This window comes from Musa acuminata, chromosome BXJ2-2 (assembly GCF_036884655.1).
Source record: "Musa acuminata AAA Group cultivar baxijiao chromosome BXJ2-2, Cavendish_Baxijiao_AAA, whole genome shotgun sequence".
Taxonomy (NCBI): Eukaryota; Viridiplantae; Streptophyta; class Magnoliopsida; order Zingiberales; family Musaceae; genus Musa; species Musa acuminata.
The window spans coordinates 19,118,062-19,138,521 of NC_088339.1; the positions used below are offsets into that span (position 1 = coordinate 19,118,062).

Sequence of the window (20,460 nt, forward strand, 5' to 3'; positions counted from 1 at the left end):
AAAGCATAACAATAAGAGCAAGGCCTTTGTCCAACTTGCCTAGCGACAAGGGTGCAATGGTCCTCGTTGGACCCAATGATGGAAGCATAGTTTCCATAGCTCATTTGCTTGCGACGAACGTTTGCTGACCTGGGATGCTCCACACACACATAATCTAAAATTTAAAATTTTTTCAAAATAGCTCTTAAACTTAAAAAAATTCTCACAGAACTTTCTTAATAACATAAAAAGATCATTTTATCTCTAGCTCCATTAGACCCATCATCATCTCCGTCCACTAGACTCAACAACAAAAGATTCTTTATGGTTGTTATTGTCGCTCGCAAACCTCTCTCGTTATCGATCTAGGTAAGAAAAGAAGGGGGTGGCTCGCCCTCGCCCATAGCCTCTGTCGTTTGTTGTGGCTATTTTCGTTATTTTCTACTATCTTATTTGGTTATTTTCGCTAACTTATGAATTTTTTTCAAAAGTTTATATATATATATATATATATATATATATATATATATATATATCGCTGGTAATTTACGTGGACAACAGACCCTATCGGGCTTCTCTCTCAAGCCACGTGTTTCGCCCTTTCAGTTCCGATCCCTCGCATCCGTCAGTCTCCAACCCGCTAAACCCAATTGGCCGCCGATTCCGCCGCCGGCGACTCCAAGAATATGTCGTCCTATCTATTCGCCTCTTCGCCTTGTTCAGTTTCTCGCTTCTCCCTTCTTCTCGGATCCTCTCTCCCATTCTTTGGCATCAAATCTTCCGCTCCCCGTTTCACAAGGCTTAGGCACACCGCCAAATCTTGGGCCCATCTCTGGACCAGGTCCTCTTCCAAATTGTTCTCTGCTCTGTCGTCGCCTCCACCTGCGTACGACGATGTTATCATGCTCGGTATCGAGACGAGCTGCGATGACACTGCGGCCGCCGTGGTAAGTTCTCTGAACTTCTGTGTTCTTTGTTTTAGCTCTTGGTAATAGTTGCTTTGGAGTAGATGCTTTTCGTTTCTATATTACGTTTCGGATGTGTGAGTTGTTTTATGTCGTCTTAGGTTAGAGGTAATGGAGATATCCTTAGCCAGGTTGTATCTTCCCAGGTACGTACTCAAAAGTCTCAAATTCCCTTTTTTCTCTCAATATAATATTATAAATTATGTGGGCCATGAGGTCGGTGGAGTTTGATGATTAGCAATTTCATTGCAAAGATGTTGTTTTGATGTCCTATTTAGTTTAATATAGCAAACGTGTGGATATTGGGATTAATTTTGTGAACTTTAACCTGGAGTCGATGATAAGCTTATATGTGCGTGTATCTTTTGTCTTTCTGGATTTGTTCAGATTTTTTATTGGGGTATCAACAGGTACAAACAGTTAGCTAAACTACTTAGTAATCAATGATTACAATTTTCTAATTGCAATATTAACAAGCTTTGTGTGATTTACCGATGGAAGGCACATGGTTTGCATTAATCACTGTTTCAAACACATAAAGACAAGAGGATGAATTTTAACTGGAGGAGAAGAATAGTGTGAGTGATACTCCATAGTAATCAATATTTATTTTTCATCAAAATTATATTTATCCTACTTTGTAAAATATGTGGGAAAGCTTCCTGTTGCAATAAGGTAGCAAATTAGCTCATAGTAGGAATTCTCAAGCTAGCATTATGCAACCTTCATATTTCGCACTCCAACAGGGTGGAGGAACAAAAGGCTTGAGATTGTGACTTGTTATGTGACCATTGTTTGTGAGAGGCCACTTGAGACCTTCATATTTCAGCTTTTGTTACTCTCATTGCTTTAAGTTAGAAAATATAGGGCTGTTAAACATAATAGTACAAAGAAATACTTTGAATATACATTAAGAACATTCAGTATTTCAGTGCTATGAGATGCTTTGGCAACACAGTTCGCTGGAGCCTATTATTAGCATGTAGTTGGTTTAGGATCAGATAGATTTATACTAGGTTAGTTTTGAAAATGCTTTAATCAATTTGACTTGTATGGTTTGGTTTTTAGTTGATTTTGATCAGCTTCTTTTATATGGTCTTCTTGGCAAGATATATTTTGAAACTAGTTCAACAATTTAACTCATACGGTTTTCTATCGTATTTGTGGCAACTATGATTATGTGTCCTGCTAGCATTTTAATAGATTCTTTGTGGTTTTTATTGTCTATAAACAGAGTTAAAATGAGTTACCAATTCAGAATGGAATTTGAATATAAATCTTGCTTTTGGTGGATTTCATGTGCCTTGATGTCATCATCTTAGACTCTCCTTTCCTCTTTGACTTTATCTGGTAGACACATACTGTTATATATTGAGTCAACATCAGTAATAAATCAAGTATTGAATTCATGTGACACTAATTCCTTTTAATAAAATTCATTGGAAGGTACTAAGAATAAACAGAATTAAGGGGAGTTACCAATTCATGATGAAGTTTTAAATAGAATTCTATTTTTTGGTGGATTGTATGTCTTCTTGCTTCATTGTCTTACTACAACTTTTTTATATCTTATACTTTATCCTGTAGGCCATATAGTCCCTTATATCCTGGGGCAACAATGAATCAAGCATTCAATTCATATGACATTATTTCCTTCTTATAATTTCATTTAAAGATACTAAGAATTGGAGAGGCAAACTTTTACACTACTATATGTATATATGCATTGGTTTACAATTCTTGCAATTGTGATTAGGAGATGCACCAAGTATAGATTAAAGAAGTAGGTAAGTTAGACTGTCAATGTGGGAAAGACAACTATTTCTGCTATAATAAAAACATGTGCTGTTAGGATAATTAATCGACTTTGTTAGAAATAGAATGTCTCTTTTATGTTATTGAGCCAATAGATGGTGGTTGAGGCTGTACACATTGTTGCATGCTCTATCTCCTTCTCCCTTTGTCGTGAGATTGGTCAATAAATTGATATATTGCACTGAGTGCATATTGTATGAGTGTGTTGTTTAAAATCTCCACAATCTTGTTGTGGTTGAAGTATTCATTTTCCACCACTGTACTGTGTATAGTCTACTACAGAAATAGCATGCCTGTTTTCAACCTTTTAACAGCTAGAGTCATGATTGTCATGTCATACATGCTTATCAAATGCCATTACTTAAGCTTGTCAGGTGGAACTTTATAATCAAGATCCATCAACATGCTCAAGTTGATTCTACCATCTTTCAAGTATTGGCATTTAAGTATCACACAAACTTTGTCAATTATATTTTGAGAACCATTCTATTTTTCAGAATTTTTCTTATGCTTTATTGACTGATAACAATGATCTATTTGTGGATTCAAATATACATCACATAAGGTTCGTGGTCAGATTCATGTCCCTCATCACATTTCTCTTTTCAAAGTAATGAATTTTGAGTGATAACAGGCAATGAAGGCATGCACAAAGCAAGCTATACATAAGTTATAAGCATAAATTTCCTTAAACAATATTTTTAGCCTCCTTGCAAATTATTCTGATTTTCAAATAAGTGGATCATTTGCTATTTGATTTGATTAGCCCAATATGTTCAGCACTATGAAAGTTTGATGATAGATATAAGTAGGGACAATATGCTGGATTTGCTAACCTCTCCACATCAAACGCTAGTCTTCACCAACGATTGTGTTACAAGTTACAAGTTAATCTTTTTTTTGGCCTAGAAATAGATCTAGTCAGGGATAACAAGTGAGTTGAGGATTTTTCTCAAATGGAAGGATGTATGTCACTGTCCAGAAGTTATGATTGAAAATAGAAACAAACTTTTAACACATCAGCGACAATATATGTTTTATGGATTGAAGGACAAATCTTTCTCAAGTTGTGCACATTTACAGTAATATTCTTCTGAGGGTACTATTATACACAAGGGAAAATCTGTAGGACCCTGATTAGAATAATTTAAAAGGTTCCATTGGCAAAGTATGTTGCTTGCAATATAAATTCATAGTATATTATGAACAAAAAGCAAAAAGCTTTCTGTATTTGGGATAAGTCATACCAGGATTTTGAATACCGGTCCGTATCGACGTATTGAGCTCGGCTCGGTATGATACATATCGGTATATACCATTGGTACGCCCTAGCGTACCGATGGTATACCCTAAAACCTTAAAAATACTTTCACCTATCATGCCAGGGCGTACCTATCGGAATGCCTCGGTAATGGTTGAAATCCGGGGCGGTATCGGTCGGTACGCCTCAGTACCGATCAAAACACTGGTACTGTCCGGTAGAGGACGGTCCGTGTATCGGTATCCTCTTGGACCGATATGTACCGCCCATACCGAGCGGTACACATCGAAATTGAGAACCTTGAGTCATACATCATGTAGAATAACACCTTTTTAATAGAATCTATATCCTGGCAAATAAACCAGAACATATTGGTTTCTGGTTTCTCCTCTGCACCATCTTATTGTACTTGTTGTCAATGTAATTTTTATAGATATGTGACCTTTATTTGTCAAAAAGTCTACTTCGTATTTGATCTTTAAAGATTTTCAAGACCATTTCTTTCTCAGATCTCAGATTATTGTGTATGGTGGTATATACATGCTTAGTTATTAGTGTAAGGTTCTTTTACACTGATAATCAAGCAGTGCGTTAAGTATGATAATTACATATATGTTAATTTTATAGTAAATTGTTTCACAAGAAAAAATTGAACATTTAACCTTGGCTTTGTATTTAATCTAATGAAGGCAGATCTACTTTCACGTTATGGAGGAGTTGCTCCCAAAATGGCTGAAGAAGCACATTCACTAGTTATTGACCAGGTTTGACTTTTAGTTAGTTTAAGCACTTGATGGTGCTTGTTTGAAGTTACATTAGGTTTCATGCCACTTATGAGTTAGTTTAACAGGTTGTTCAACGGGCACTTGATGATGCAAAATTGACTGGAAATGATCTTTCAGCAGTTGCTGTAACTATTGGACCAGGCTTAAGTCTTTGCTTGAGGGGTATGTATGGCATGTACTGTTTAGTGTAATTGGTCTGTTCCATATCACTTTTTTAGATCAATGGGTTGCTAAGAAAGAAAGCAAATGCCATACTATTTTTCTTCTCATCTCAGAAAACAAGAACACTGAAACACTAGGCACCAATAGAACTTTATGAACTATTGCTTATAGGCATGTGGCAACAGTTCTGCTAAAATTTCCTAGATATTGCAAAAGATATACTGTGAAATTAGAGTCAACAAAAAGCATTTTGTCCTTGTAACATGTGTCGGTTTTCATCATCACTAAGTTATACTATTTCTTGTTATTTTAAATGGGTCTCAAGTTTTGATATTGTGATGTTATTTTTATGTGTTTAAAGATCTTGGTTTCATGAAAAGAATTAGTTATATCCATCATGTAACATATGATAGAATGCGGACATGTGAAAGTTTAATTTATTGATTTTATTGAACTGCATTACAGTTGGTGTGCAGAAAGCTCGAAGATTAGCTGGAGTCTTCAATTTGCCTATAGTTGGTGTCCATCATATGGAGGCTCATGCTCTGGTTGCTAGGTAAATGTCAAGGCCATTTAATATATTTTTTAAGAAACATTTACCCATGGATTTAAATACTCATCTAATATTGGTTTCAGTAACATCCTGACCTGTATCAACTGGTTGCTAGGTAATAGTTGATGCAACTGGGACACCGGGTAGCATCCTGACCTGTATCACCAAGTACCACTGAAAAAATGAATAATAAAAAATTTAGAATGGTTTGAAACTATATGTAGCATTGTCTTGGTCCAAAGACTCAGAACTGTTAGTAGTATTTGATATATTTATTTCAATTAATATCTTAAGCCATTCATGTAACATTCTTTCTTGTGTAAGGTTTACATTTCTCAGGTCCTCAATCCATTTTTCAGGCTCACCCAGTGCTTGCCTGGGCCACGCTTGGTTGAACTCACCTGCTCAGCCTACTAGTTGGGCCTTGCCTTGCCTGGGGGCCTAGGTGAGCGGCCGATGACTTCACTGATTATAATCCTAGAAAGATTAATATAAATGACAAAAAAAATCATGTTATCCACATCCTTTTAGTCCTTATGTTGAAGATATTAAACCAAAGCCTTTATTATAGAATAGTGTGGCCATTTATGGTATAGCATAATTTCATTTTGCCCACCCATCACTCACTTTGTCACACAACTCACCTGCTTCATGCACAATTTGGTTTCATCAACCATCTCACAATTAGTACATGATGATTGTACATCGTGTAAGGAGAAAGTTAATATAGGCATAAAGAATACTTGAAAATTACTAAAATATGAAATGGATTGAAGGCCTTAATGACCCGATGCAGATAGGTACATGTTACTGCTGATGCAGATAGGTACATGGCATAATGTTTCGTAACAGGGTTCAATGCGAGTCCCATATGCCACATGGCTACTGTCACCTTCGTTAACACAAGATAGGCATCAATATATGTGGTGGCTATTGATGCTTACTGCCGTGCAGATAATAGTCTTAGGAATCACATGCACACCATATTCACGATAGCATAATTAGCTATGGAAGTGCCATGTTAGCTTCTTATCAAATCCCATTGGTCTATGGATGAGTGAATGCTGGGATTTCCTTCAGCTTCTTCAGTATCAGGTGTGTACCAGACAGTCTGACAAAAGAAACACAAGTGAGTTAGGTGTTTTAAAGAAAACTACTAGTAAGTGAAACAAGCTTTATCATTGGTTGGCATTTTATAATGAACATTAAATTTAGTTTGTTTCTTACATGTGTTACAAGAAGCAAAAATAAATGATTATGAATCTATGACAGACTAGATGGATTTGATTATGTAACAATTTTCTGAATCTGTTGAGAATTATTCTTATCTTTTGCATTTACTGGAATTATATTTCTCTAATGGTAAACTATCTCTTTCCAGGCTGATTGAGAGGAACCTTCAGTTTCCTTTTTTAGCACTTCTTATTTCAGGTAAATCACTTATGCTGACACTTTTGCGACTGAACTTACAACATGTAATTTATGTTTTTTCATAAGAAGTACCATCCATAAGTATACTGGCTGCTTTCATCCAGTTGCAGATCTTTTACTGTAACAAGTATTTTCTATTTTGTTGTTGGAATTGGCAGATGATCGAGCTTCACACTTGTGTAGATTATTTTTTCCACTACAGTGGGGAAGGCATGCACTTCTGCATGTCTTTGTTGGTGACTGTTATCTTAATTTGTTGTTATGTTTATATTTCGAATCTGTAAGTTACATGTAGTGTGTAGACATAATGACAGGAGGGAAAACAGCAAAAGCATTCTTCTGAGTCTTTGTTTATTTTTTTTAACAGATCACTGCCATATGTGTGGTTTACTTGAATGCTTTCCATAGTCAACCAACACCTTGTATTTTCTAGCGCCCTGATCATATTCTACTGATGGTTGAATGTCTAAGTATCTCAAACTCAAGCCTACACCAGAAGCAGAAGAAAAAATGCACAGTTTCATATCTGATTCAATCAATCAGGAATGAGAAGCATCAGAACCCTTTGATTAGGATTCTTTTACCATGTTAATTATTTTACCAATGGAATGCAGGCCTAAGCCATATATTCTTGTTATTTATTTGTCAGGAGGGCACAATCTTCTTATTCTTGCTCACAAATTAGGTCATTATCTTCAACTTGGAACAACAATAGATGATGCAATTGGTGAGGCATATGACAAGACAGCGAGATGGCTTGGCCTTGACATGAGGAAAGGCGGTGGCCCTGCTCTAGAAGAGCTTGCTCTTGAAGGTGATGCGAACTCGATTAATTTCTCGGTAAGTTTGATGTTGATAACTTTTAGTTCTTAAGTACCATATATAACATAGGGCAACCGTCATAAGTAGTCATTTATTTTAGTTTAGTACTATATTATCAGGAGAGGTGAATAACTTATTGTCCTTATCTTGCTCTTTTCTCAGATTCCTATGAGGCAACACAAGGACTGCAATTTCTCATATGCTGGTCTAAAGACACAAGTTAGACTGGCTATTGAATCAAGAAAGATGTAAGGAAATTGTCACTTTACCATGGTTATGTTTTTGCATTTAAACTTAAAGCACAAAGCCAAGCACATGAGAAGTGGAACTCTGTTTGAAGGTTTGGAACAAACAAAGAATTAGATACTCAAATCGAACTGTGCTGAGGGCAAAAGAGGTATGTGTGTGTAATTCTTCAAGAAAAGTTAGAGCAGTAATTTTGTCATCTCTTGAATTGAGGGATTGCAAGTAGAATCGGATGGCCTTTCACTGTTGATTAGTTGATGCCTTTGCGGCAAAAGAAAAAGGAAAGGGGAAACTTACAGGAAAAGAAATGTTGGATGGTTTAAACTATTTGAGCAATGAAGGGAAGGTGTCTAGAAGTACTGTATGAATGTTGAATTGGAAGACATCATTGGTAGAGATGTACAAAGATGTCATCATGCTCATGGAAAGATATAGATAGCGCCAAACAAGGTTTGAAAAGATGTGTGGCACATTGGCATTAAGCAACGTTTGTCGTCTTGTACCAGCATCGACTCCTTATCGGGCCAGTATATTATATATAAGTCATAATTGAATGGAAATTATAGGCTATATGGATCGAAAATTGAAATTTATCTTTTCGGATCCATCGAGGAAGAACTTTGTTACACATTCCTTCATCGAAGAAAGTTGTAAGTTGCTTCTTTTGATCTTGAATTACCTAAAAAGAAGATGTGATGTTGGATTAGGTGTCAAAACTCCAAGATTTGAACAAGATAAACTTTCGAGATGCCATTAATATATACCTGCTGCTAACACCAACTGAAATTGAATGATGAAACTCCATGGCTGATGGATCGGGATCCTTGATCCTTTGAAGTAATATCTCAATATGGTTGGTTTGTTTGACCAAATCTTGGAACTGATCCCACAATATATTATATTGGAAAATCATGCGTCATTGATGCATCATTATGGTAATAGTTGTTGCCTCATCGTCATCACAACACTTGTCCTAGGAGCCTCCTAAGGTAAGTAAGATCATGTAGAACATGTTTCTCTGTGGTGTCAGGACAATCAGACCCCAAAACATGACCAACTATCACCAAACATCTGTTAGCTATGATCAAGCATCAATTGGCTATGAGATCCTTCGTAATATGGACTATGAATATAATGAGCTCCTATCATAATTGAAATTGTAGAGGCTCTATTGCTCAAAGTCACTGGCTGCCTTCTCCTTTCCTCCATGCTGATCATAAACAAGATGTGTGGATCTTGGAGTTTGAGTTTTATTATATCTTGGGTTTGAATTCCCTCATTTATCTAAATTAATTGCCACTATCACCAATTGGGGAGATTAAACACATTTTAATGAGTGAGAATGAGTGAGTGTGAGCCAATGAAATAGGGGTAGGGTGGGGCTTTGATAAGCTCAAAACAGCTCCCAACGGTCAAATTGACCCTCAACGGTTGAAATGGTCAATTTATCTTGGTACTAGTCGAAATCTGATCGTACCATTGGTAATGGTTAGATCTCAACCTTATCAGGCGGTATGTGAAGCGTATTGACTATTACGCTTCACAAATTCAATGTAGCGATTAAGTTCGCCTTAGCAATCCAAATCGATTTACCGACCAGTCGATGGTATGGTTAGCGATTTCAATAGGTGCTCGGGTGCTCGCCTAGGCGCTCGGGCGAGGCGGGGCCCGAGCGCCTCGCTTCAAAGAGCCTAGGCGCTCGCCCGAGTCCAAGAGCCGGGCGCTTCGGGTGAGCGCCCGGGTTAAACCAGGCGACTGAACCAGTGTTTTACGTTTGGTTCGATCTCCGGTGCTTCAGTTGGTTCGATTGAACTAACTAAAGCACCGATATCAACTTCCCAACATCCCTCTCGCGACTTCCCCAACCCTAACCTTGCTCGTCGTTACCGCTGCCACTGTCGTCGCTCCTGCTGCCGTCGCTCGCCGCTCCTGCTGCCGCTGCTCGTTGCTACCACTGTCGCTCCCGCTGCTCGCTTCTACTACTACTGCTGTAGCTGCTCGCTGCTACCGCTGCCACTATCGTTGCTCGTTGCTACCGCTGCCACTGCCACTGTCACCGCTCGTCGCTCCCGCTCCCGCTGCTCGCTGCTACCGCTATCGTTGCCACTGTCGCCACTCGCCTCTCTCGCTCCCGCTCCCGCTTCCACTGCTCGTTGCTACCTCTTTTGACATCGACTCGATAGGATACTGTTAACAGTATATTAACAATATACTGTTAACTGTATACTAGTAACAATATTTTTTTATTTATTAGATTAATAATATATTATTTTGATTTTAATACTTCTAATTTTTATTTATTTGAAATTATTATCATTGTTTTGAATTTTGAGTTTTTTTTGTTAATGTGATATTGTGATTTTGTAAGATTTTTTAATTTAATATCATATTTTTATTTAAATAATTATATTTATTAATTATATTATATATTTTTATATTTTAGCGCCTCGCTTCGCTCGGGCGAGTGCCTGGCCGAGCGCCTAGCGCCTTAGGCGTTTTTGGACCTTGGTGCCTTTTGGCGCCTAGCTCTTTTTAAATCACTTGGTACGGTACGTACTACTTCGTACTGACATACCATTTGTCGGTATGGTGGGGCATACTGACAACACAGAAAAATGGTTAAAAATAGCTAAAAAATTCCTAAAAAATAGAACAAAAGTTAGATTAGGGTTTTTAAGTTAAAGATAAATATAAATTTAGTATAATTTTAGCAAAAATAATATAAATTATAAAAGAATAGTGGCATATATCTTTTCCAAGTTTTAAGTAGCTTTGTGGTATATTTCAGACTATCTTTTTATTAGTATTGAATTATCGACAAAGAAATAATTTGAATTGTTAGATTATTTGTTAAACAACTTAAACTTTAAGATTCAAATGAATCAAGTAATCGATCGATGGATTTACCTAGTTCTACCACCAAAAAGAATGACGGGACTCCACGGGCGGTGAATCGGGGTCCTCGATCCTATGTATTCGTATATCAATTTGATATGTGTGTTGGACCTAATCCAAAAATAAATCCCATGACATAGTATACTAATACATTGTATGCTATTAGTGCATTAATGTGGTGATGGTCGTAGTCTGATCGTCATAAACCATACGTGTCCGAGGCATCTCCTGAGGCAAGCATGATTGTAGCATGTATTAGTGCGGAGGTTGGAGAATACTAGAATTTCTACTTTCGCCATTGATCTGTTACTTTGTATCATGAGATCGATATTGTACAGCTGCTCGAAGAAGAATGACCAACTATCACCGTATTATTATTGGTTGTAAGACTCTTCATAATATGATAGCTTTGAATATGACGAGCTTCGCTCTCTGTTTACGTTATGTAGGCTCTATCGCATTTGCTTAAAAGCATCCATTGCCTTCCCCTTTTTCCGTGTATAAACTTGACCAGTACCTCGTCGAGCTTCATGATTTGAATCATAGGTGGCGTGTGTAAAATAATTGTTCTTAGGTCCATGCACCACCCTTAAACTATGTAGACGGGACTATTGAGTCGGCGTTGCCATCATTATTAGTTAGGGCACTACTGTCCACGTCGTTACCATGTCTCCGGGTCGAGCCAATTGCTAAATATGATTGAGAAGGTGTCTCGTCATTTGACTCGATTTTTTCCAACGGTGCTACTAATGCTACTGCCTTCTCCTTTGCCTTTGTCTTTGCATGCTAGGCGGATGATTTTTACGGTTTGGTTTCTTTAGTTCCTCAAGTAGTTTGACTCGATGTTGTTTGACTCCTTTAGCTACATTCGGACTGAGGGGGATCTTCCTCTTGCTAGGGATATGCTTTGTCTTCTTCTATTGCCTCGGTTATAAAACTTTAAGGACGTGAAGGATCTCTCACCTCATTAAGTAAAGGATCCTTTTGGTTCTCCGTTGCTATGACCTACTCTAATATCAGCTGTAAATATACGTTGTAGTATTGGAGGTCTATGGGATCAATATCTAGTTCCTCTATCTTTTTGTGCAGCTCAATACACCACAACCTCAGTCGTATGTTGTAGTGGGCATATATCAGTTTTTCTAATCGTCTATATGATAATTTGTTGCAGACCTCCGTGTGAATCAATGTGAATGTTGACTAGTTACGTTCGTAACCACTCGATGTCATCGTCAACAAAAGTACACGGATGATTACTTTATTTAAATTTGGTACATCCCCTCCAAATTATAGCCACCACTTGACTGCAAAAAGATATAAATATGACTTTATTAGCATAACAAATAATTAATGTCAAGTATAGTTTATAATCAACATGTGTGTAACTTTCCGTTACTAGGATCCATATTGTAACGACATGGTACTGCTACACCGTTGGAGAATGAATCGATTGTTTTCCGAAATAATTGACCCTCCATAATAGCATCGATTGTATTGACAAAGTTTGACAAGAGTCGATATATAATATTTCTTAATGTTGACAATAAATTTGATCGCATTCCAAGATTATATTGAAATTGAATGATTGGATTTAGATAATACGTTACAAGACAAATAATTTTGTTAGTAAGAATTTTTTAAATATTAAAATTTATTGATTAAATTACACTGAATATGAATTTACTTGCATTATGGATGTCTTGGTTCATATGAATTTCGATCTTGCGATCAATGATATCTAAGTATTGTTCGGCCTTAAGATCATTTGTGAATGCTTTCTTAACCACATCTTTTGCTGTAATCAGTATATGCCTAAAATAAGGCATTTGGGGATGCTTGTCCATATTGACCTTACGGAGGACACCGTAAAGTGGTTCCACTCCTATTATAATTTTATTCATAGTATTCTAAAATATAGAAGTCTTTTCCACCTTTTTTCTATCGCTCGATCTTGAAGACTTAGAATCAGACCATTCTTGTAAGGTGACTACTGTCTTGAGACCCTACTTCTTTTGCTGTATTGATTTGAAGTCAATGAAATTTGTAGCAAATCGAGCGACTCTAGGTCGGAGTATCTTATCATCTGTATACTTTTCCATCAGAGAGTATACCCAAAGATGATTATATATAAACTTTGTGATCGATTGTGCCTAAGCTACACACTTGTTGACTTATAGTAGCTCGTCAATATCCTTCAACATTAGATCCATGCAATGAGCTATACATGGAGTCCAAAACAATATTTTCCTTTTTCATCAACTGTAAACCAAAATTTTCAAAATTGGCTCCATTAGCGACGACTCTCTAGATAATGTACTATGGTCTGATTTCCTTTACCACGGTGTTAATTAGGTTCTCAATATAGTTTGCATCTCGAATCTTGTTGGAAGTAATAATTGACTTATGAAGAAATATCTGTTTGTTGCAATACATAAGAAAATTGATGATACTCATTCTTGTTGGCCCTGTCCAATTTTTATACATCAGTGTCACCTCATATTCGTCCCGCTACTTAAGGATTTGATTCAATCCTTTAATTCTATCACCTCCTCATCTAAGTACATCTTGTGGATCTCCTTCGATGTTGGAGGTTGGATCCCTGTGTCAATCTTTTGAATAAAAGAGACCATGCTTTGATAATATAGACCTTAGGCTGTGTTTGCTGGAATCTTGTGGAAATTGAACAATAGCTATTGCCTTCTTAATATCCCGTTTTTTTTCTTTTGTATATGCATCATCAATCCGTGTTTGCTTTGTTGTTTATGAAGGATAGGTTTGCGGATCATATCAATAATATCTAGTGGTGACCTCCTGCCAAGTCTTCTAATAAAACTTTAGATTCTACCCTACCTCATGCTACCAATCTGACTTAACTGAGGAGGGGTAGTTGGATGCCACATGTTGGCCGACGTCTAGAATCCTTGTGGTGCAAACCCACTACCACCGCCACTCCCATTGTGAGTCAGGTTGTTGATGCCTCATTGCTTCCTTATACATGTATTGATGCTCTAGTGATGCACGAATACCAACTCTGAGATTCGAGTCGATATCATCGCTATGACCCTTATAGTCATCATAAACCGACTCATACGTAGCTCTGTAGTATTCTTAGTTAGCTCTTGCCTTTTTTTTAATTATATCTGCTCTTGCCTATTGTAACTTACCTTAAAATGATTTATGGACCTTTGTTAGAATTTTCTTGCATTTTGTAATATAGGAATACCCGCCATCCAAATGCATCTTCACCCGAGTGATTCCTCCACCTTTGTCGATGTAATCATAATAAATGTACTGCCAATGATGATGATTATTGTCTATCTTTCGGGCATAATTCTAAGCGTTATCATATGTCTATTTCTTTGGTGTCATGTTTTCACCAAAATTAAATCAAATAAGCAAGCTACGATTAGCCTTAATTTGAAATAATTATACGTAATGAACCTTACTTTGTCACTATAAACATGTCAATCAATCTATTTGACATTAAACACAGAATTGACTCAGTATAGATCAAATTATGATGAATTTATAATTAAATACACTAATCACAAAATTAAAAACACTAATTATTCCTTAATTAGCTCTCTTTTGCCATAATAAATATGTTAAACACTCTAATAATTATTAAATATATAAAATTTACCTAATAAAGGGTCAAATAATGATAAATTTATCATTAAATACACTAATTACAGTATTAAAAAAATTAATTAAACCCTAATTAGCTTTATTTTACAACTATAAATATATTAAACACCCTAAGAGACAATAAATATATAATTTTGATCCAATATAGATTAAATTATAATAAAATTATCATTAAATACGCTAATCACAAGATTAACATGGTTAATTACTCCGTAATTGTTCCTCTATCACCACTATAAATATGTCAAACACTCTAATAAGTATTAAAAACATTTAATTGATCAAATATGGGTCAAATAATAATCAAATCAATATTAAATTCACTATTCACAGAATTAACATAGTTAATTAATCCCTAATTACTCATCTTTCACTATTATTAACATGTAATCCATTGAATTGACCCAATATGGATCAAATTTTGATTAAATCATCATTAAAGCCACTAATCAATAATCGCAACATTAAAAAACTTAATTAAAATCTAATTAAACCATCACAAACATGTAAATCACCTTAGTATGCATAAAATATAAAGATTTGACCCATTAAGTCTTTAATTTCGAAAAAATCAGTATTAAACATACTAATCACAACATTAAAAGTCTTAATTACTTCCTAATTAATACTATTATATCATCGTAAAGATCTTAAACAACATATTAGACATTGAGAACATAGAATAGGTTTAATCATCTCATAAATCATAAAAAAATTGGGAAAATGCATACATGTGATTTGAGAGTTCTTCCTCTAACTTAGGTGTTAATCCTTCCTAATTAGCCTTCAAAGCTTGATCCAAACCACAAATTGCAGCTTTGTATAGTTTTAAGAGTACAAATGTGAGAATAAGAGAAAGGAGTGAAAAAGAGATTAAAAGTAGGAGAGTTTGAGAGAGTGAAAGGGGGTGGTATTGTATTTTGGTATTGGCTGGTCTCCAATGCTAAAACGCTAAGATCTGCCCAGTCTGAACTCTGAAGTGGCATGTGGTGTATGCTTTCAGTATGAGGCAGCCTGCATAAAGGGCCCAGCTTGGACTGGTAAATACTGGTCAGTGCACATGATACTCACTCCAATTTAAACCATGGCACCAAGTCATGGTAGGATGAGAAATTAGTTATACGTGGCCCTGACAATGGAGATCTGTGGTTGTCTACTTGAAGGTGCCACAATATTGTTGTGAAATCTACATTATAAAAAAGGACCTGACAGAATCATTTTGAAATAATTTGTTAATCCAAAAGGATCTGCAAGGAACTGCCTTGTCTGTATGGCACTTGCATTTGATATGTAATTTGAGACATAGAAGAAGCATACAGAGAGGAAAAAAATGATCTATGGTTCTGTACCACATGTGGTGAATTTTATGTTTATGAGCCATGATATTGAAGTTGACTTCTCATCAGAATTCTTCACCCTTTCTATTTCAATTTTGTCAACAAGAAAAGATCTCAAGCATTCTTCAATTTTGTAAAAATAATGCAGAATGTAAGTACTTTTAGAAATCCATCAAGTCAATGATGGTGATGTTGTGAAAATCCATTTAAAAACATGCTTAGTCCACTTGTGGAATACTGCATTCATATGATTCATGGAACCCCTTTGGTTCTTGTAAATGTAATGCATAGAACACTGACATATTTTTGATGGCTTACAAGGCATTTAAAATTAGACAATCTCAGATGAATATTAAGTGCTGGTCAGATACAGTAACACTGCAACATCATTTTTTTTCATTCTTTCATAAATACCTCTAAGATAAAAGCACTATTGCTGATTCAGAGGCATAAGACCAATGTCCGTTGTATCTGGATATGCATGACATCAGAAATTGAGACAAAAATCTCTTTGAAATGAGTTGGTGAGGTGTTCGTAGCCTTTTTGTAATATGGTATAGACATATCGCCAAGTTAATTCAGAATCTAGAGAGGATTTTATACATTCATTCTTTAAGCAACCCTCTTTACGTTTTATAATCTTATCCTTTAAAAGGTAATTCTTTGTATGTTATCTGCAGAAGCATGGAGCATAATCCCATTTCTTTGGCAAATTTGGATGATAGAAGATCTCGAGCAGATATTGCTGCCTCTTTCCAGGTTGGTACACACTTCCTTGAGAAGTTAAATTATTTGCTAAATTGTATAATGTAGCTTCAAGCTAAATGCTTTATCTAGAGGGTTGCTGTATTACATCTAGAGGAGAGATGTCAGCGAGCAATTGAATGGGCATTGAAGATTGAACCTTCTATTAAATATTTGGTACCTGAATTGTTACTTTGTTTTGAACTGAAACGTGCCCATTTTTTGTTCATAATACATGCATAGTTTACTTCCCTTGTATCTTGTAGGTTGTTTCAGGAGGTGTTGCATCAAATAAGTACGTCAGAGCTCGTCTGAGTCATGTTGTAGAGAATAGTGGCTTAGAGCTTGTATGCCCTCCTCCAAGTCTTTGCACTGACAATGGTATGGAAGCTTCATGATTTCTTTCATAATTTGGGTAATTGACATGACTTTAGTATGATATACCATAGCTGAGATGCTAATGCTTTTGAAAGTGCTGTTCTTCCTACTGCCCAAATGAACTGCTTGAGTGGCCAAAGTCGCCTGCCTAGACACTTCAATTACTATGAAACTTGCACTAGTACATGTAATAGATTTACTGTAATATGCCCATTCCTTATTGTGGAACATGAAGTATGATACAACATATGTTTGTAATGGCAGTATGTTCATATCTAGGTAATTTAGGATGGTTCCAAAAGAATAGTTATGTGCATGTTCCAATTTTTTTGACATGTTTGGGCTCATGATGTTTGCTTTTTTTTTCAAGTTATGAAGTTTAGGAGCAAAGAACATTTGGTTTTCAATGTTGTTTTATCTGCTTTGAACATCTAATTTTGACAAAATCAATTTGATGATCATAATAGGTGTTATGGTTGCTTGGACTGGGATAGAGCACTTTCTTTTAGGAAGATTTGATCCTCCACCACCTGCTGACGAGCCTGAAGATGCTATGGTTTGTCCTATGATTCTTTTTAATTATGAGGAACATGCTTAAATCATCTAGTGGTTGTTTTCGTCTGTAGGTATAGTTTTTCTTTTTTAGTTTACTTTATGCACACTTGTTAGGTTTTTCATTATTAGTTTTAATTAAGGCAGTTCCGGCCATTTACATATTATATCAGTTATAAAAGATATAAGTGCAGTTCTTCAGCAATTTGTAGCATTTCTTGTGAATGTAAATTCCCATGTGACATCTACTTGAGTGAATAGGTTGCTTTAATGGCTAGTCTGCTGCTGCATTAGCTTCTCTGCAGATATGGGAGATCTCCACTAGGGTGGAGGTGAATAAGCTGCTAAAGGTTGTGTTTGTTCAGTGATTAGGAAGGCTTTATCAGTCCCTTTCTTGCTAGCTTTCAGCCAAAAGACGGCATTACTCTTTCCAGGTTCTCTCTCCTTGACACCATTAATTGCAACATAGACTTTTGATTCCATAGGAAAGGAGAAAGATGAAATTGGTCAGCAACAGATAAGAGCATCATCTTCATTCTTGACATGTTTGGAACCAAGGATTGCAGCTTGGTGGCATGAAGATGTACCAAAGTACCAATACCTTTTTGCCACAGTACCATTTGGTATCGTTCCTGTGGGCATGCCACTTTTCTGGGTGTGAAATTGTCAAAATTTAGCCTAGTCATAAAGTCCACAGCTCTAGCACAAGTCAATATGTTGAGTCGATGTCTCCATGGTACATTTTGACTTGTATCAGCATGTGTCAATCAACACAGTGATCCTTGCTTAGCACCTCTCAGGAGGATGGTATCTTACTAAATCAACATTGATGCAAAATTGCGGAGAGCGATCTGACAAAATTAAAGGAAGGAGAGCTGGAAAACTCATTTGACTGAAATGAGACCCTTTCAATAGTTTGGACATGTTTTGTTTGATCAGCCAAGCGAGGTCAATCTGATCAATCCAACTCTTAGAAGTTTACACCAGAGTTTGCCATCTTCATACATAGAAATTGTTATGTTAAAGTTTGGGGGAGTATGATCATGGAAACGTATTGAGATGATGCATATTAAAATTTGATATGAGGATGCCATGAAGAGTGAAGATAAATTCTTTTTTTATAAAGTTAGAAGGTTCTGCAAGAATGGTTTTTCTTGGCCTAGAAAAACTATCAATACTATGTATCAAGGGAGGAAGAATCCATCAGGTTTGTTGTAGCGGTTCAAGAATATCTGATATAATTATGACTTATGAAGAGCAATATAAAGATGAGTAAGTCACAATTGTGACTTCCTAGCATTAGATTTGTAGCTGCACTGAATCTCCTTGTTCATTTCTTAATTGGCGTAGGTATGATTTTGTTTACTTGGCAGATATATTCTTTATTGTGAGTTGTTTACTTGGTAATGTAACTTATCCTAGAGAAAGAATTATGCTTCTGTTGATGATCCAGAAGTAAAGCATTTGTTGTCGATTGCGTTTACATGATGACTTCCAAGCTTTGTGCAAGTAATTTTTTGGTGAGTGAGTTCAGACTGGCTATCCCATATAAAATCATTTAGCTGTACCTGTAATACAATTTGTTGCCATCATGAGCTTGTCTTATATCATTGTTTATAATCAATCTAAAAAGCATGAATATTTTTAAGGACATGCTATTTGGTGTATGTATAGAATACGAAAGCTCTATGTTTAGTCGAAATCTACTGTTTGGTTTGTTGCATTGTCATATATATTTTGTATCATATTGTATAGGTATCTATAACGTGCCCATGCTTCATATTTATCTGCTAACCTTTTGATCCAATAAGTATTCTGCATGTAGCCAATGCGACATTTAAATTATTCTTTTAACTGTTTGACTTTCATTGACAGTTTGAGTTGCGTCCAAGGTGGCCATTGGGTGAGGAGTACTCGCAGGGAAAAAGTGAAGCCCGTTCACTGAAAAGAGCCCGTGTGTTCCCATCCCTCACATCAATGATTCAAGGCTCAGTTCAGAATTAGTTGTAGCTTTGTGATCCGTAAGCCGACACCACATACCAGAGCTTGGAAGAAAAATACTTTACAAGAGCTCTCGTTAAACTTGCTTACATTTTGGCATTTGTTGGCAGTATCAGCTGATCATCCTATTAGCTTGTGAAGCCAACAATATTCGAAATCCAAAATCTTGTGGCGGCAAAGCTCTCACTGAACATGTAGAAAACAAAGAGGAGGTTGGAGATGTAATTTATGTTTTTATTTAGGGAGGTTTGCATCGGAGACAAAATTAAATAGCAGCAAGTTTCATATAAGCTGTCTGTGCAACCACACTAATTTATTAAACCCAAAATTTTCTTTTCCACTGTCAAGTTGGTCAGGGTTTCTGTTAATGATGTATGTGTTCATGATTAAAATTTTTGTTGTATATAGAGAAAAATGTTCCAAAGTTCCTTTCAATATCTGGTTGGTAGAGTGGAAAGATTGAAATTTTTGATCGATTGCATTGGTTATATAATTTCAGTATGTGGTATTGGCAACTTGATGACTTTAATAACACTAGCAAAGTGATGGGCTGATAGTCACATTCTTTTGTTCTGAGTGTATATTAAAAGCTAGAAATATGCTATAATTATATAATTGACTGGCTTATATTACTGTGTTGGTTTTCTATGAGAAAATATTTAGAGTGATTTTTTTAGAAAATATTCATATTTTGGATATTTCTCAAAAGGTCTCCCCTTCTTTGTTTTTTTGTCAAATAATATCTTTAATTAAAAAATTAAAATATCACTCAAAAGTGTTTTCGGTAAAATTTATCTTTTCTTATTATTTTTAATTGTTATAGTATTTTCATTTGATTTGTTTATGGTGTTTTTCAATAACGTTTTCAGTGTTTTATTGATGTGTC

The 20,460-nt window shown here is 35.9% G+C and overlaps 1 protein-coding gene across 3 annotated transcripts; it reads left to right on the plus strand.

The window, feature by feature from the left end:
• The first annotated feature begins 538 nt into the window (after positions 1-538).
• Positions 539-20,009, plus strand: LOC104000219 (probable tRNA N6-adenosine threonylcarbamoyltransferase, mitochondrial). Of its 3 annotated transcripts, XM_018819275.2 has the most exons (14): positions 539-926; positions 1,046-1,090; positions 4,710-4,784; positions 4,871-4,967; positions 5,433-5,523; positions 6,902-6,951; positions 7,601-7,791; positions 7,936-8,021; positions 16,580-16,658; positions 16,737-16,820; positions 16,910-17,024; positions 17,489-17,577; positions 19,449-19,594; positions 19,685-20,009. In XM_018819275.2, exons 1-13 carry the CDS (start codon positions 666-668, stop codon positions 19,575-19,577), a joined length of 1,392 nt encoding a protein of 463 aa, XP_018674820.2. In that variant the 5' UTR covers positions 539-665; the 3' UTR covers positions 19,578-19,594; positions 19,685-20,009. The 3 variants fall into 3 exon arrangements, with proteins under 3 accessions (XP_018674820.2, XP_009420480.2, XP_064951132.1); XM_009422205.3 differs by having other exon boundaries at positions 19,449-20,009; XM_065095060.1 differs by having other exon boundaries at positions 833-926; positions 4,714-4,784; positions 19,449-20,009.
• The last annotated feature ends 451 nt before the right edge of the window (positions 20,010-20,460 follow it).

What these genes read in the sequence shown, in the direction of transcription:
- LOC104000219 (XM_009422205.3), top strand. Translation starts at nt 666, where the DNA reads ATGTCGTCCTATCTATTCGCCTCTTCGCCTTGTTCAGTTTCTCGCTTC. An exon ending in CTTAAGTCTTTGCTTGAGGG is followed by an intron (nt 4,968 to 5,432) that starts GTATGTATGGCA and finishes ACTGCATTACAG; the next exon opens with TTGGTGTGCAGAAAGCTCGA. An exon ending in ATATTGCTGCCTCTTTCCAG is followed by an intron (nt 16,659 to 16,736) that starts GTTGGTACACAC and finishes TGCTTTATCTAG; the next exon opens with AGGGTTGCTGTATTACATCT.